General features: G+C 43.6%; 1 protein-coding gene and 1 pseudogene across 1 annotated transcript; both read right to left on the bottom strand.

The window, feature by feature from the left end:
* Window positions 1-196: 196 nt before the first annotated feature.
* On the bottom strand, window positions 197-2,810 carry LOC135505555 (UI-like). The gene is made up of 2 exons (XM_064924623.1): window positions 2,731-2,810; window positions 197-2,301 (listed from the first exon to the last, which is right to left on the bottom strand). Exon 2 carries the CDS (start codon window positions 2,270-2,272, stop codon window positions 1,778-1,780), a length of 495 nt encoding a protein of 164 aa, XP_064780695.1. The 5' UTR covers window positions 2,273-2,301; window positions 2,731-2,810; the 3' UTR covers window positions 197-1,777.
* A 6,882-nt stretch (window positions 2,811-9,692) lies between these two features.
* The window catches only part of LOC135505619 (protein Mpv17-like), a 33,078-nt pseudogene continuing 27,606 nt past the window's right edge, over window positions 9,693-15,164 (bottom strand).

Here is a 15,164-nt window from a genome sequence, read left to right on the forward strand (position 1 = left end):
GTCTGACAGAGCTGAGCCGTATAGTAGAAACACCATGTCGGGGGCCATTTTGACGGCCTCTTACAAGTTTACAGCAACCATTACACTATTATGTATGCTTCCACGTTATGCATTTAAAAAGAAGGCAGGCAACTGCTGTAAAGGTAACTGTTTAATGAGAGTTAAAAGTGAAGACTGCAATGAATGTTAGGCCATAGAGGTTTTGCAATGAGTGTTCAGCCAGAGTTTACTACACAGGTTTTGTATTTGAATGGGCAAGAGAAACCTCAGCAGCATGACTATAACGTCTTACAAGTCAGCAGAATAGTTTCCTTTACTACATTCACTACCGTAAGAGACTATGACAGAGTCAATATCATTTTTTCAGAACTTTTTTATTACAAAATATAAATGGCAAAAAAGCTTTTCTTTACTGCTAAACCATGGGATCATAAGATATGTCCAGATGATTAGGGTTTGTCAAAGCAGTCTACATAAAATTAAGCATTTTCTTTTTTTGTTCTTTAAGGTAAGCATGCTGTACTACAGAGGACAGTTCACTCAGACGAACATATAATAAGAATAGTGTGTGGGGGGGGGGGGGGGTGTAAAGCGTAGGATATGTTCACCTAGTCCCAGATAAAATTGGATATTAGTTGTATCACAAAAAGGCTTGGGCACTGGCAGACCCCATACCTCAGCATTTCCCAAACTTATCCCAAGGGTTGCACGGTTTGGTTTTTGCCCTAACACCACACAGCTGATTTAAATAATGAACTCATCATCAAGCTTTGATCATTTGAATCAGCTTTGTAGTGCAGGGCAAAAACTAAAATGCACACCCCTTGGGATCCCCAGGACCGAGTTTGGGAAACGCTGCCATACCTGGATTAATGTGAAAAGGCTTCTTCTACTGGCTGGATGGCTGTCTGCCAAGTGAGCTAACAAAACAAGGGCAAATTGATAATAACCATAAACAAAATATGTGGCATAATGTAAATATAGTAGTGATCAACATTTTACATTTTAGTCATTTAGCAGACTCTCTTATTCTGAGCGACTTACAGGAGCAATTAGGGTTAAGTGCCTTGCTCAAGGGCACATCGACAGATTGTTCACCTAGTCGGCTCAGGGATTCAAACCAGTGACCACTTAACCACTCAGCTACCTGCCATCAAACAACTGACCATTAAAGATCATAAGAGGATAGCCAATAACAATTTACACAGCATCATTTTTCTTTGGTAATGTGTTATAGGGCTATGGAGATTGTCAACATTTTTATATTTATTTCTGGAAACTTCAATGATTAGGCAATCTGTCATTGTTATTAACTTTGTAGTAACCATTTATGCTACTGTTGACATCAAATCTTAGTTAGCTCCCTACTTTGACTAATAAACATGTTGCACTTATTCCACATTAGGGCAATTTATAACCCGATTTGATTCTGACAATATTATTGTTTTAGGCCTACTACAATGTTCTGGACATTCAAAGGTGAGAATAGAGTTGTGAAATGCGAAGTATTCACACACTATGCCATATCTCAGAGAATAGTATTCCAGTCGTCCACTATGAGTACACTGTAGCTGTGGTCTTGGTAGACTGGTAGCCCGTTGATTTTGAAATACTTTTTGGATAGGAGGTTAAGTTCCTTTTACGCACAGGTTGAAGCATGAGGAATGACAGAGAAACCAAAGGTTAAATGCAAAGAAAAATCGAAACTATTTCGTGGGAGAGTACCAGGGGCTTTTTTTACGTGAGATATTTTCTCCCTCGTAGATTACACTTGGTATCACTTTCCAACTTCATCTAGATACTTGCGGTTCAACTCTGCTTGCTCCTTCTGGCTCTCGATCCGCGCCATTTCGATCATATTTCTCAGCAGGTGGAAAGTGAGGTCGATGGAGATCGGCGGATCGTCGTTTCTCTTGGTCAACTCCACGAAGTCTTCTAGGCTGTTAACCTCCTCAGGTGCGCGCTGCTGCTCAAAGGGCGGCAAACTGCGCTCCAGGTAACCAAGACCCCTCGAGCCTAGGGGCGTCACCCCAAAGGGAAACTGTTGCGGGAAACCTGTTTGCAACCGGGGATTTCTCTGCAAATAACGCAGTATATTTTCTCCGATAAGGTAGGAAACTGCGTCGCCAGGCTTCTGGAACACCTCGTCCAGCTGACTCTTGTAGCCGTGGCCGTTGAACATTGCCAGGTCCTGTGGTCGACTAACACTGGGGGGGATGTGAGAGGTGAGGAGAACAGTGGCAAGGAGCAGGACCAGGGGGATAGGCTTCATAGTGCTGAACAGACAAACAAAACGGTGCCCTGTTATGGAGAGAGATGTAGAAATATTAGGAACAAGCACTGAACTCAGTACGCCAAAACATCAAATTGCACTTATGTGGCTATTGTGTCTAACGCAAATACACATAGGCTCATTCTTACTAAATGCTTAAAGGCAAACTTAAACAGTAATAAACAACAGTAGGCTGTTGTAGCCTATTGAAACTTGCAATACACAAAGTAGATCATAGACGAGGTTAATTGGCACACAATATACATAAATCGTTCCTGAAACAAGCATGCACAGGTTTCTTTAGCATTGTAAATAAATACATGAACCTAATCATTGTTTTCATGATACAAAAATGACCAACTAATTCCTGTGTCCTTGATCATCTCAACTCAGCACCAGAGCTCTCAGCACCTCAAACTAAAAATATGCAACAAAAGAAAGCGAAATGAACAACTTACTTGATCGCCTCCTGGTGCTGAGAAAGTCTAGAAAAGTGTCAATGGAGAACCTGGTACGAAAAGTCCCGCTAAATGGCGATTGTAGTAGACCGCCTCTGTCTGAACTGTTATATACATCCAAGATAGCTCCATTGACGTCAGTGCAAGTGCATAAACTGCTTGTAAATGAGGCGACTCCTTTTTAAGTAAAGGCAAGTGTTTTGGAGGACAGCTCACAGCTGATGCTGCTGACCAAGGTCTACTGGATAGAAAAGGCATGACAGTGTCTGATATTCAACTCTTAAGTTACCTACCTCAACCTGTTACATTAGTCCTAATTAAGTCCACAAAGCAAAACCAGTTATTGTTTCACAAGGTGTTGCTATGCCTCTAATGAAACTGGAATGACAGAACACCGCAAAAAAACAACAACATTTACTTACTAAAAACAAACAATTGTGGACGTTAAAAATAAGTGATTCGTTAAGGTGTAAATCTGCACAATGCTACTATGAATCTGGTCTCTGAATAAAGTAGTCTAGAAACGATGAGCTGTTGTCGTGATGCCTTTATGCATGGTTTAACATCTTGGCGAGGCAGAGCAGAAGCGCACAGTGGGGAAACGTGCAGAGGGCGCAGAGAAACCTGTCCATGGTCCTGAAAAGGTTGCCGCTTGTAATGCACGCGATGCAAGTGGATTCTTAATTAAAACGACAGAAAATATAAAATAGAGGAATATGTCACATTTAGCTGATAAACCCGCAAGATGTATATACTGCACTGAGTACAGGGGTGAAAGTAGGGCGGTACGTTCCGGTACACTCTAGAAATAAAAGGTTCGTGGAGTATCCATTAGGAGCTCTTCAAATTGAAACTGTGGGGGAACCCCTATGAGTTCTTCAAATAACCCTTTAAAGGGTTCTACAAAGAACCCCTTTAAATGGATCCTCGAATAACCTTTTGAATAACCTTTTTGGGTTAATAACTGAACTACACCCTATTATTATTAATAATAATATGCACATCAATAACACAATATTTTATTTGTCAGTGTTTATTATGATTTTAGTGGCAAAGCAGAATTAAAAAATCACAAGTCCAATGGGTATATCCTCTAGCATGTTGATGTTAATGTGTTGATGGCCAGAATGATTTTGCAGTGCACGGTGATAGAACAGGTTTCATGTTATATTTATCAGAGGTGTGACGAGAGTGAAGTCTGTGAATCCAAAAAATAGTAATTATACAGATGTTTAACAAAAAATGCCCACGACAGTATTCATACCTTGGTTTTCGTGGAAAATGCAAATGAAAAAAAAACTGTTTTGATTATGGTTTTCATACCTTGTCCATAATGTAGAGGCCTATGGGACTTTCATTGGAGAGGTAAGATAGGAGGCTACTACATGTGATCTGCATAACATACCAATAGACATACCTTTGTACTGCGTCCAGGTAAAATAAATAGTGGGGGTAAACTGTACTGGTGAAACGTGAGCCAATCGCAATGAATACAACATGCCCAAAAAACTAAAGGCTATTAGACCATTATTTAACATTACTGCATGTCAGCCGCATGAAACAGTGAATTGACTGGAAACCAGGTGATATACGCTCCAAATTAAGTTGTGGTTTGAGGAGAACGCTTACATTTTGTCAAGGCGGAGATGAGTGGCCGAGACCGAGGCGGCGTGGATAACAGTGGATGCATCAATTCAATCGCAGAATTTCATTACACTACACGTAAGTGCTTTGTAACTGAGGTCTCTTTCCATTCATCCAATTTCGGGTGCACAGTGCACTGTTGAGGTTTGGATGGTAAAATCATTTCGAATGAAGGAATGTGCGCGAGTAGCCTACAGGACCGGCTTTGTTAAGTGATTGTTTGACAGTCAGATGAAAACGTCATGACTGGTTGTGTTAATGCCACTTTAAAAGGTAGAGGCAGCGTCTCCATAAGGCTATGTGAAGCTAAGGTTTCCCTAAAGAAAATTGAATTAAATTGCCACAATTATATAGCCTAATTAGCTTACTCCTGTCTATACAGAAATAAATACAATCATTCAAAATAGGCTACTACGCCAGAAAGCATGATTTGGCCACAGAGCATCATTAGCATCTTTAAAAAAGCTGTGGATTGTTTTCAATTTCATAGCCTACAGCCAGAAGGGCCCACAATTTGGGTAGCCACGGTGCAAATACCAAATAGATTATTGTTAAATTACAACTGTCAGTGAAATGACCCAGCCAGGCATATCGCAATATTTAAAAAACGGCTTGGAAAGCAAATGGCTATTGCTGTAAACAGTGGCGACCCGTCATTCAGGGCAGGTGGGGCTTACTTGTTATTAATTTTTTTGGGGGGGCTTACCTGTTTTGCATGTTATTTTGGCATTTATACGTGTCACATATCAATTTGCAAACAATGTAAAAAAAAAATAGTAATAAATTAGTTAACAAAGCCGCATAAAAACATGGTCTCTTTTTTGCATTCTTGAGTAAGGCAGCTCCAAAATGCAGGTGTTTCAGCCTCGCTCAGTGCTTTCTGTGGTGGTGGGGCAGCCAGTGGAAAATACTGAGCATAGCTGTTTGCAATGTTCTCCAGTTGCGCCATGATTAACTCAGTGTTCTGTCACTCGTGGGGACAGTACGTCACCGCCAAGTCTAAGGGTGAAAATTCAAGCCTCTTGGGTGCTGCCATAGAGTTACATTTCAAGTGTCCATCAAAGAAGGCTCAAGGTCATTGGCCACAGATAAAAGTATGTCAAATCACGTTACATTGACAATAGCTTTGATTGGACTGATCATGTCAACATTATACTTCAAAAATCTTAGCTAGCAGTTATGAATCAAGTCGACAATCTACTGGCAAATCCTTTTTAATTCTTGTCATATGAAGAGAAATAATGAAGAGAATTTATAGATAAAACGTATCGGTGCACATCGGCCATTGGACATAAACATTGGACAACAAGTTGGAAATCGCAAATTCCACAAGGAGGTGTTTGGAAGGAATCAGTGACAGTGGCTAACTGCAAGCAATCCAAAGCAATCACTAGCCTGCTATTCAGTGGAGTGGCTGTGTGGTCTCAAATATGGGATTAAGTGTCTCTTTTCCAAGTTTAAAATGATAACCATTCAATATTGGGCATGCTGTCAATGAAGCATGATTTGTGCCGCACTCAAAACTGTTAACTCGGGACTGCAAAAACTTGACTTCAGTGAGTTCAAAACAACTGGGAATTACGGAAAAAACAAGCTCTGACTGGGAAATACGGAATTGTAGGTCGGGAACTTGGGTCTCTTTCTAGAGCTACAACCAGAAGATCAATGACAGCATCATGATTCTACCTTGTTTTTTCCAAGTTTACAGTTGTCTTGAAAGCACCCTAAATCCACTGCATTCCAGACTTTGATGACAAAATTTGACCACATAGGACCGCCGTGCCACCTTCCTGTTCAAGTGAGCACAGCACAACAAGGTGAATCCAAAAATATCTTGTATGTTGCTGCATAAATGATGTAATATGCCAGGGAGATTTGTGTACTGTAGCTAAGAAAGTAATACTATGTGTATGTTGTGTAGTAAGCTGTTAGTAGATCATGTGCCTCACCCTAATAATTTGGTCTAGTTACCCCTCTTCATTTCACCTACTGTTCTTACTTGGTGGTGCACATGTAGCCTATAACCTGCTTTAGAGAAATGTAATCACATTTTTTAAGAGCTTTCATTGTCTGCTTATTTGCCCCCTTTATATATCCTACACTTCTGACTTGGTGTACAGGGAGAACACTGTAAGAACGTCCCATGTTCTGAATTCTGTTGCTGTACATTTCAAAGTGTTAAACAAATAGTTATATAGACTATGTTTCTTCCTAGCTCGCTTATTGAGGTCTCAATCGAAATTACAGATTGCCTCTCATCCGCTTGTCGTACCCTTATGCCATAGTTAGTACATCTCAATTGTCATTAGAAACCACATTTGTTTAAGCAAGTCAGCCATATCAGCTATGTTATTTTAAAAGACAGGCTGAATGAACTGTTTGCTGCTAGACAAGCGTCCGCTGATAGCCAGGTTTAGCAGTGGTAAGATGTTGGGACTGCTGTTGGGGCAGCTTTATGTAGGCCCTAACAGTTTGTGGGCACCGTTTGTCACCGTTATACTGCAATTAATGTATTGTTTAGTGTTGTGTAGTGGCTTTTTGGCATGCATCCCACTTTCTTTTTCTTTTTTGCCCCTCAAAGATTTACATGCTAAAATCACCACTGACTGTAAAGAGATGACAATGAAAAGACTCCAATCTTTATTTTAGTTAGCAAAACTTAATTGAGGGAACATAACTTAACTTAACTGGCACTAGTAGAGTGTCAAGACCCGGTTACGAACTCGGGTCTCCGGTGTGAGAAACACTAAGCAAACTGAGCCACTAATAGTCGGCAGAACCCAGAAGATGAGGCAGACACAGCAGTACTTGAGATGGTGTTTTAATAAAGTAAAAAGGAAAGTTCAGGCAAAAATATAAATCCACAACGTCAAAAGTAATTCCAAGAGAAAAAGGTAATCCTCCAAGTCAAAAGGTAAATCCACAAGGTGGTAGGTACAGCAGAAAAAAGCCTCAAAAGATAATCAAAAATAAATAAATGAGAACAGAAACATAGTACCACAAGTGAGTCCAACTGGAGCAACAAATGTTCACAGCATCGCTGGGGCTGGGTGCTAACTTTCAAACACAGAGCAAAGAACTGAGGAAAACTAAGGGTTTAAATACATTCAAGGGAAACGAGGCACAGGTGCAAATAATAACTGGAAACAAGGTAAAACAAAAGGGTCAACAAGCACAATGGGGGCATCTAGTGGCCAAAACCGGAACAATCCTGGCCAAATCCTGACAGCAGAGAACATCGGACATATCCCCGGTGAGTGTGCATATTCACTGTCTTTATTATTGGAGCAGTGGCACTTTTGTTTGTTTTTGGACAATAATTTCCTCCTCCAGCTTAGATGGACGTCATATTCTATTTGTGTCTCCCGTTTTTGTAGTGTCTCCCGTAACATCGTTTTTATTAATCTGTTTGTCTGTGTCGGCAGAATAGGCTACCCTGTAATTTTGTAGTATTACAAAAATAATTGTGCACATTTGGGTGTCCAGTACCGGTAAGAAATAAAATCTACTTTCACACCTGACTGAATATAATGACTATGCATTGAAAAACTAAGGCACTACTAAGGCATTACATCGTTAGTCTAAAATTGATAAAATTGTTTTTCCACCCTCAATCTACACACAATACCCCATAATGACAAAGCCAAAACAGGGTTTTAGAATTTGTTGCTAATTTATAAAAATATATATATATATATATAAATAATCTTATAAATAATAATAATTATAAATCATTTTTTATAAAATATATATATATATCACATTTACTTAAGTACTCAGACCCGTAACTCAGTACTGTGTTGAAGCACCTTTGGCAGTGATTACATCCTTGAGTCTTCTTGGGTATGACGCTACACGCTTGGTACAGTTGAATTTGGGGAGTTTCTCCATTATTATCTGCAGATCCTCTCAAGCTCTGTCAGGTTGGATGGGGATATAGTTAAAGCTTGGTTTCATCAGACCAGAGAATCTTGTTTCTCATGGTCTTGGAGTCCTTTAGGTGCCTTTTGGCAAACTCCAAGCTGGCTGTCATGTGCCTTTTACTGAGGAGTGGCTTCCATCTGGCCACTCTACCATAAAGGCCTGATTGGTGCAGTGTTGCAGAGATGGTTGTCCTTCTGGAAGGTTCCCCATCTCCACAGAGGAACTCTAGAGCTCTGTCAGAGTGATCATCGGGTTCTTGGTCACCGGCCGGACTAAGGCCATTCTCCCCAATTGCTCAATTTGGCCTGGTGGCCAGCTCTGGGAAGAGTCTTGGTGGTTCCAAACTTCTTTCATTTAAGAATGATGGAGGCCACTGTGTTCTTGGGGACATTCAATGCTGCAGACATGTTTTGGTACCCTTCCCCAGATCTGTGCCTCGACACAATCCTGTCTCGGAGCTCTACGGACAATTATTTTGACCTCATGGCTTGGTTTTTGCTCTGACATGCACTGTCAACTTATACAGACAGGTGTGTACCTTTCCAAATCATGTCCAACCAATTGAATTTACCACAGGTGGACTTCAATCAAGTTGAAGAAACATCTCAAGGACAGCCTTTGGTCAGCCTCAGAGTCTTTGGTCAGCCTCAGAGTCTTTGGTCAGCCTCAGTCTTTGGTCAGCCTCAGAGTCCTTGGTCAGCCTCAGAGTCTTTGGTCAGCCTCAGAGTCTTTGGTCAGCCTCAGAGTCTTTGGTCAGCCTCAGAGTCTTTGGTCAGCCTCAGAGTCCTTGGTCAGCCTCAGAGTCCTTGGTCAGCCTCAGTCTTTGGTCAGTCTCAGAGTCTTTGGTCAGCCTCAGAGTCTTTGGTCAGCCTCAGAGTCTTTGGTCAGCCTCAGAGTCCTTGGTCAGCCTCAGAGTCCTTGGTCAGCCTCAGTCTTTGGTCAGCCTCAGAGTCCTTGGTCAGCCTCAGAGTCTTTGGTCAGTCTCAGTCTTTGCATTTACATTTACATTTAAGTCATTTGGCAGACGCTCTTATCCAGAGCGACTTACAAATGGTCAGCCTCAGAGTCTTTGGTCAGCCTCAGAGTCCTTGGTCAGCCTCAGAGTATTTGGTCAGCCTCAGAGTCCTTGGTCAGCCTCAGAGTCTTTGGTCAGCCTCAGTCTTTGGTCAGCCTCAGAGTCTTTGGTCAGCCTCAGAGTCTTTGGTCAGCCTCAGAGTCTTTGGTCAGCCTCAGAGTCTTTGGTCAGCCTCAGTCTTTGGTCAGCCTCAGAGTCTTTGGTCAGCCTCAGAGTCTTTGGTCAGCCTCAGAGTCTTTGGTCAGCCTCAGTCTTTGGTCAGCCTCAGATTCTTTGGTCAGTCTCAGTCTTTGGTCAGCCTCAGAGTCCTTGGTCAGCCTCAGAGTCCTTGGTCAGCCTCAGAGTCCTTGGTCAGCCTCAGTCCTTGGTCAGCCTCAGAGTGGTCAGCCTCAGAGTCCTTGGTCAGCCTCAGAGTGGTCAGCCTCAGTCCGTGGTCAGCCTCAGTCTTTGGTCAGCCTCAGAGTCTTTGGTCAGCCTCAGTCTTTGGTCAGCCTCAGAGTCTTTGGTCAGCCTCAGAGTCTTTGGTCAGCCTCAGAGTGGTCAGCCTCAGAGTCCTTGGTCAGCCTCAGAGTGGTCAGCCTCAGAGTCCTTGGTCAGCCTCAGAGTCTTTGGTCAGTCTCAGAGTGGTCAGCCTCAGAATCCTTGGTCAGCCTCAGAGTCCGTGGTCAGTCTCAGAGTGGTCAGCCTCAGAGTCTTTGGTCAGCCTCAGAGTCTTTGGTCAGCCTCAGTCTTTGGTCAGCCTCAGAGTCCTTGGTCAGCCTCAGAGTCTTTGGTCAGCCTCAGAGTCTTTGGTCAGCCTCAGAGTCTTTGGTCAGCCTCAGAGTCTTTGGTCAGCCTCAGAGTCCTTGGTCAGCCTCAGAGTCCTTGGTCAGCCTCAGTCTTTGGTCAGTCTCAGAGTCTTTGGTCAGCCTCAGAGTCTTTGGTCAGCCTCAGAGTCTTTGGTCAGCCTCAGAGTCCTTGGTCAGCCTCAGAGTCCTTGGTCAGCCTCAGTCTTTGGTCAGCCTCAGAGTCCTTGGTCAGCCTCAGAGTCTTTGGTCAGTCTCAGTCTTTGCATTTACATTTACATTTAAGTCATTTGGCAGACGCTCTTATCCAGAGCGACTTACAAATGGTCAGCCTCAGAGTCTTTGGTCAGCCTCAGAGTCCTTGGTCAGCCTCAGAGTATTTGGTCAGCCTCAGAGTCTTTGGTCAGCCTCAGTCTTTGGTCAGCCTCAGAGTCTTTGGTCAGCCTCAGAGTCTTTGGTCAGCCTCAGTCTTTGGTCAGCCTCAGAGTCTTTGGTCAGCCTCAGAGTCTTTGGTCAGCCTCAGAGTCTTTGGTCAGCCTCAGAGTCTTTGGTCAGCCTCAGAGTCTTTGGTCAGCCTCAGTCTTTGGTCAGCCTCAGATTCTTTGGTCAGTCTCAGTCTTTGGTCAGCCTCAGAGTCCTTGGTCAGCCTCAGAGTCCTTGGTCAGCCTCAATCCTTGGTCAGCCTCAGAGTGGTCTGCCTCAGAGTCCTTGGTCAGCCTCAGAGTCCTTGGTCAGCCTCAGAGTGGTCAGCCTCAGAGTCCTTGGTTAGCCTCAGAGTGGTCAGCCTCAGTCCGTGGTCAGCCTCAGTCTTTGGTCAGCCTCAGAGTCTTTGGTCAGCCTCAGTCTTTGGTCAGCCTCAGAGTCTTTGGTCAGCCTCAGAGTGGTCAGCCTCAGAGTCCTTGGTCAGCCTCAGAGTGGTCAGCCTCAGAGTCCTTGGTCAGCCTCAGAGTCTTTGGTCAGTCTCAGAGTGGTCAGCCTCAGAGTCCTTGGTCAGCCTCAGAGTCCGTGGTCAGTCTCAGAGTGGTCAGCCTCAGAGTCTTTGGTCAGCCTCAGAGTCTTTGGTCAGTCTCAGAGTGGTCAGCCTCAGAGTCCTTGGTCAGCCTCAGAGTCCGTGGTCAGCCTCAGAGTGGTCAGCCTCAGAGAATGGAATCATATTTACAGTTTCCTGTCTTCATTCAAATACACAGTCTAAACTGTATGGCTAGCTAGTTAACAAACATACTGTGCCGATATATATACAAATTCATTGTTTTATACAATATTTTCCCATAGTTGATCAGTCACTAGAATGAAGGTTTTTCCTTTACCAAGATGAATGATTTTTAGGCATATTACCAGGATCCCAATGTCCAATCTACAGTTCTAATATGTAATTACGACGCCAGGACAGCGGAGTCAATCACCACCTTCCGGAGACACCTGAAACCCCACCTCTTCAAGGAATACCTAGGATAGGATAAGTAATCCTTCTCACCCCCCCCCCCCCTTAATGATTTAGATGCACTATTGTAAAGTGGCTGTTCCACTGGATGTCAGAAGGTGAATTCACCAATTTGTAAGTCGCTCTGGATAAGAGCGTCTGCTAAATGACTTAAATGTAAATGTAATGATCAATGTAAACAGGATGCACATGAAAAGGGTCTGTAAAGGGTCTGTATATACTGTAAGGTATTTCTATCTTAGTGTGGGATTGATTCACAGCTTTCTGAATTAAGTTTTTGACATGATTTGTGGGTGTAAAAGTCTCATTGATAGTCCTATACGTGTGAGGTAGGGCGGGACCTGAAACATCCATTATTGGCTTTCCAAGACAAGTAAGAATTCCAGGCGACAGCTACAATCTGGACTACAGCCAATCTGCAAGACAAGAATTACGTACTAACATCAGAGTTCCATTCAGGCATCACAGCTGAATGAATAAATCAATTTTTCTGAGTATAAATTGACATTACACTGAAAATCCATATGGATAACATTGACGTCACTAACCATCCCTGGGCTTTACCTACGGTGCAGTGGGATGAAAAGAAGTTGGCAATCTGGACTGGAGGCCATAGCTGAAAAAGAGTGGAACACATTGATGAAGCATAGAGTGGTTCATACCGTAAGTATGTGAAGCTTTCCACATGGAGAACTTAGGTAGTAATTTGAGATCAAAGCATCCACGTAGTCCTGCAGAGAATAAGAGACATAGAGATCTTTATGTTGAAACGATGGTGAATTTCTGGTAGAAACATTTAACTTCTGAAACTAGCCCTCCCTCACAGGGGTGTCTACCTTCAGTTCAAACCTGTGTTGACCTCTGACCCTGACCAGGTGGGTAGGGGCTGTCACTCAGGCTGTGAGACGTTACAGTATGCGTTGGCCCCCCTCTGAGTCAGTCACAGACAGTGACAGGTGACACTCAATACCAGCTCAACACCATAGTCTCAATTTAATAACTGTGGGTCAGTGCCCTGTCCTGCTACATCACATGGCATATAAAACAACCAGACATCTGGAACTGCCTGCACCCTCACTTAGCCTGGCCCATCTCACTAAAGGTCAACAGGCAACAAGATTGGCTGCATTTCATTCTTTTTTTGTAATAATGTCTTTATTGGGCAAGACTGGATGTATAAAATAAGCCAATGTTCTCAGAAATGTTGCCTGTCTTTGTTGATTTTCTGGGGCGTAACAGTTTCTAATTTCTAGCAAACAAGGCGTTGGCCACCTGGGGTTAAAACACTGCAGGGATACAACGTCAGAGACACACGATGACCTCACCAAAATCCGTCCTCCTTTGGAGAGCAACGTCTTTCGTTCGTGGTCTAGGGCTGAAGAGACAACCAACTTATTTGAGCTCACGAGGCTGCAGTCCTGTGGTCATGCAACAGTTTGCCCAACGCTCACCATCTCTTCCCTTAATTATGACACACTGAGCTTTAGAATGTCATAACGGCATCAAACTGTTGCGTAATGAAAACGCTAATAGGTAGACAAGTCGCTAGCACTAATCTTTGTTTTTCCAATAGGTAGTGTGCACTTGACCTTCAATATCAGCATCCAGCAGCGTTGAGTGAAGTGACTGACCAATAAGGGAATGTGTAGGAGAATGGCAGCTCTCGAAATGGACGTCTCCGACCCCCACGTCTCTATCTCATTCATCCTCTCATAAAGGAGGGAGGTACTGTAGCATCAGAGTTGTTATAATGAGACACATGAATAACCAAGTGGTCTCGGGGGAAAGCTTGACCCACAATATAAAATGAGGTGAAGGGAAGTCATGGCTGGGCTTGTGCTGTGATTGACACGCGAGCGGACTACCACTAGCTAATGAAGAGCAGTGCTGAGGACTGAGGATGATGCTGCATGTGTCTGCCAACATTCTCACATGTCACTAATGTCCATTCAAACTAGTAACATCGGTCTGTGGCTCCAGACCAAGTTTCACCTCGCTTTAGATGAGGGAGGTGTGGTCATGTTATTGTCTTTCACCTCACATATATTTTACATCACAGTCTTGCCTAATGAGCACATTTGCCATTTGTTTTCTGTCTCTTCTGACATTTTGGTGACTGCCCTTTCGGCCTCATTTTAGCTCAAGTGCCTTCCTTGCATAAATAATTTATGGTCCGCCGAGCGAGAGGAAGGGAGCGGTGGAAGAACACCCCTGTTACACACACACACCCCTTATCTAAGACATGAGTCACCCGCCGCTATTTCAACCTTCCTTCCCTCCATTATGTCCCTCCATGGGAGGAAATAGCTTCTAATTAAACTGGGTCAGAGATGGGGGTCACTCTGTTAGCTTCCTGGAGAACACAGAGGAGGAGAGGAAAGGAGTTCCACAGGAAGCCTCAGCTCAGGTCCTACAGGAGGTGATACAAGGGGTCCTACAGGAGGTACTACAGGGGGTCCTACAGGGGTCTTACAAAAGGACCTACAGGGTGTCCTACAGGGGTCCTACAGAATGACCTACAGGAGTTCGTAACGGAGGTACTACAGGGGTCCTATAGAAGGACCTACTGGGGGTCCTAACGGAGGTACTACAGGGGGTACTACAGGGGTCCTACAGAAGGACCTACAGAGGGTCCTACAGAGGGTACTACAAGGGGACCTACAGGGGGTACTATAGGGGTCCTACAGAAGGACCTACAAGGGGTACTACATAGGGTCCTAGAGAAGGACCTTCAGGGGGACCTACAGAAGGTCCTACAGAGGGTCCTACAGGGGGTACTACAAGGGGTACTACAGGAGGTACTACAGAAGTGACCACAGGAGGTACAACAGAGGGTACTACAGAGGGTACTACAGGGGGTACTACAGAGGGTACTACAGAGGGTACTACAGGAGGTAGTACAGAGGGTACTACAGGAGGTACTGGCTACAAGGCCAACGCTAAACACTTATCTTTTATGACAACATGTTGATTTATAAGGATGACAAAAATCAGCATGTGTACATTTCTATAATATCTGGAGTTGTGACTCATGCTTAATATACAGTACCAGTCAAAAGTTTGGACACACCTACTCATTAAATGTTTTTTCTTTATTTGGACTATTTTCTACATTGTAGAACTATGAAATAACACATATGGAATCATGTAGTAACCAATAAAGTACTTAGATTCTTCAAAGTAGCCATTCTTTGCCTTGATGACAGCTTTGCACTCTCTTGGCATTCTCTCAACCAGCTTCACCTGGAATTATTTTCCAACAGTCTTGAATGAGTTTCCACATATGCTGAGCACTTGTTGGCTACTTTTCCTTCACTCTGCGGTCTGACTCATCCCAAACCATCTCAGTTGCGTTGAGGTCAGGGGATTGTGGAGGCCAGGCCATCTGATGCAGCACTCCATCACTCTCCTTCTTTGTCAAATAGCCCTTACAAAGCCGGGAGGTGTGTTGGGTTATTGTCATGCTGAAAAACAAATGATAGTCCCACTATGCGCAAACCAGATGGGATGGCGTATCACTGCAGAATGCTGTGGTAGCCATGCTGGTTAGGTGTGCCTTGAAAAA

This window comes from Oncorhynchus masou, chromosome 19 (assembly GCF_036934945.1).
Source record: "Oncorhynchus masou masou isolate Uvic2021 chromosome 19, UVic_Omas_1.1, whole genome shotgun sequence".
Lineage (NCBI taxonomy): Eukaryota > Metazoa > Chordata > Actinopteri > Salmoniformes > Salmonidae > Oncorhynchus > Oncorhynchus masou.

What these genes read in the sequence shown, in the direction of transcription:
- LOC135505555 (XM_064924623.1), bottom strand. Translation starts at nt 2,272, where the DNA reads ATGAAGCCTATCCCCCTGGTCCTGCTCCTTGCCACTGTTCTCCTCACC.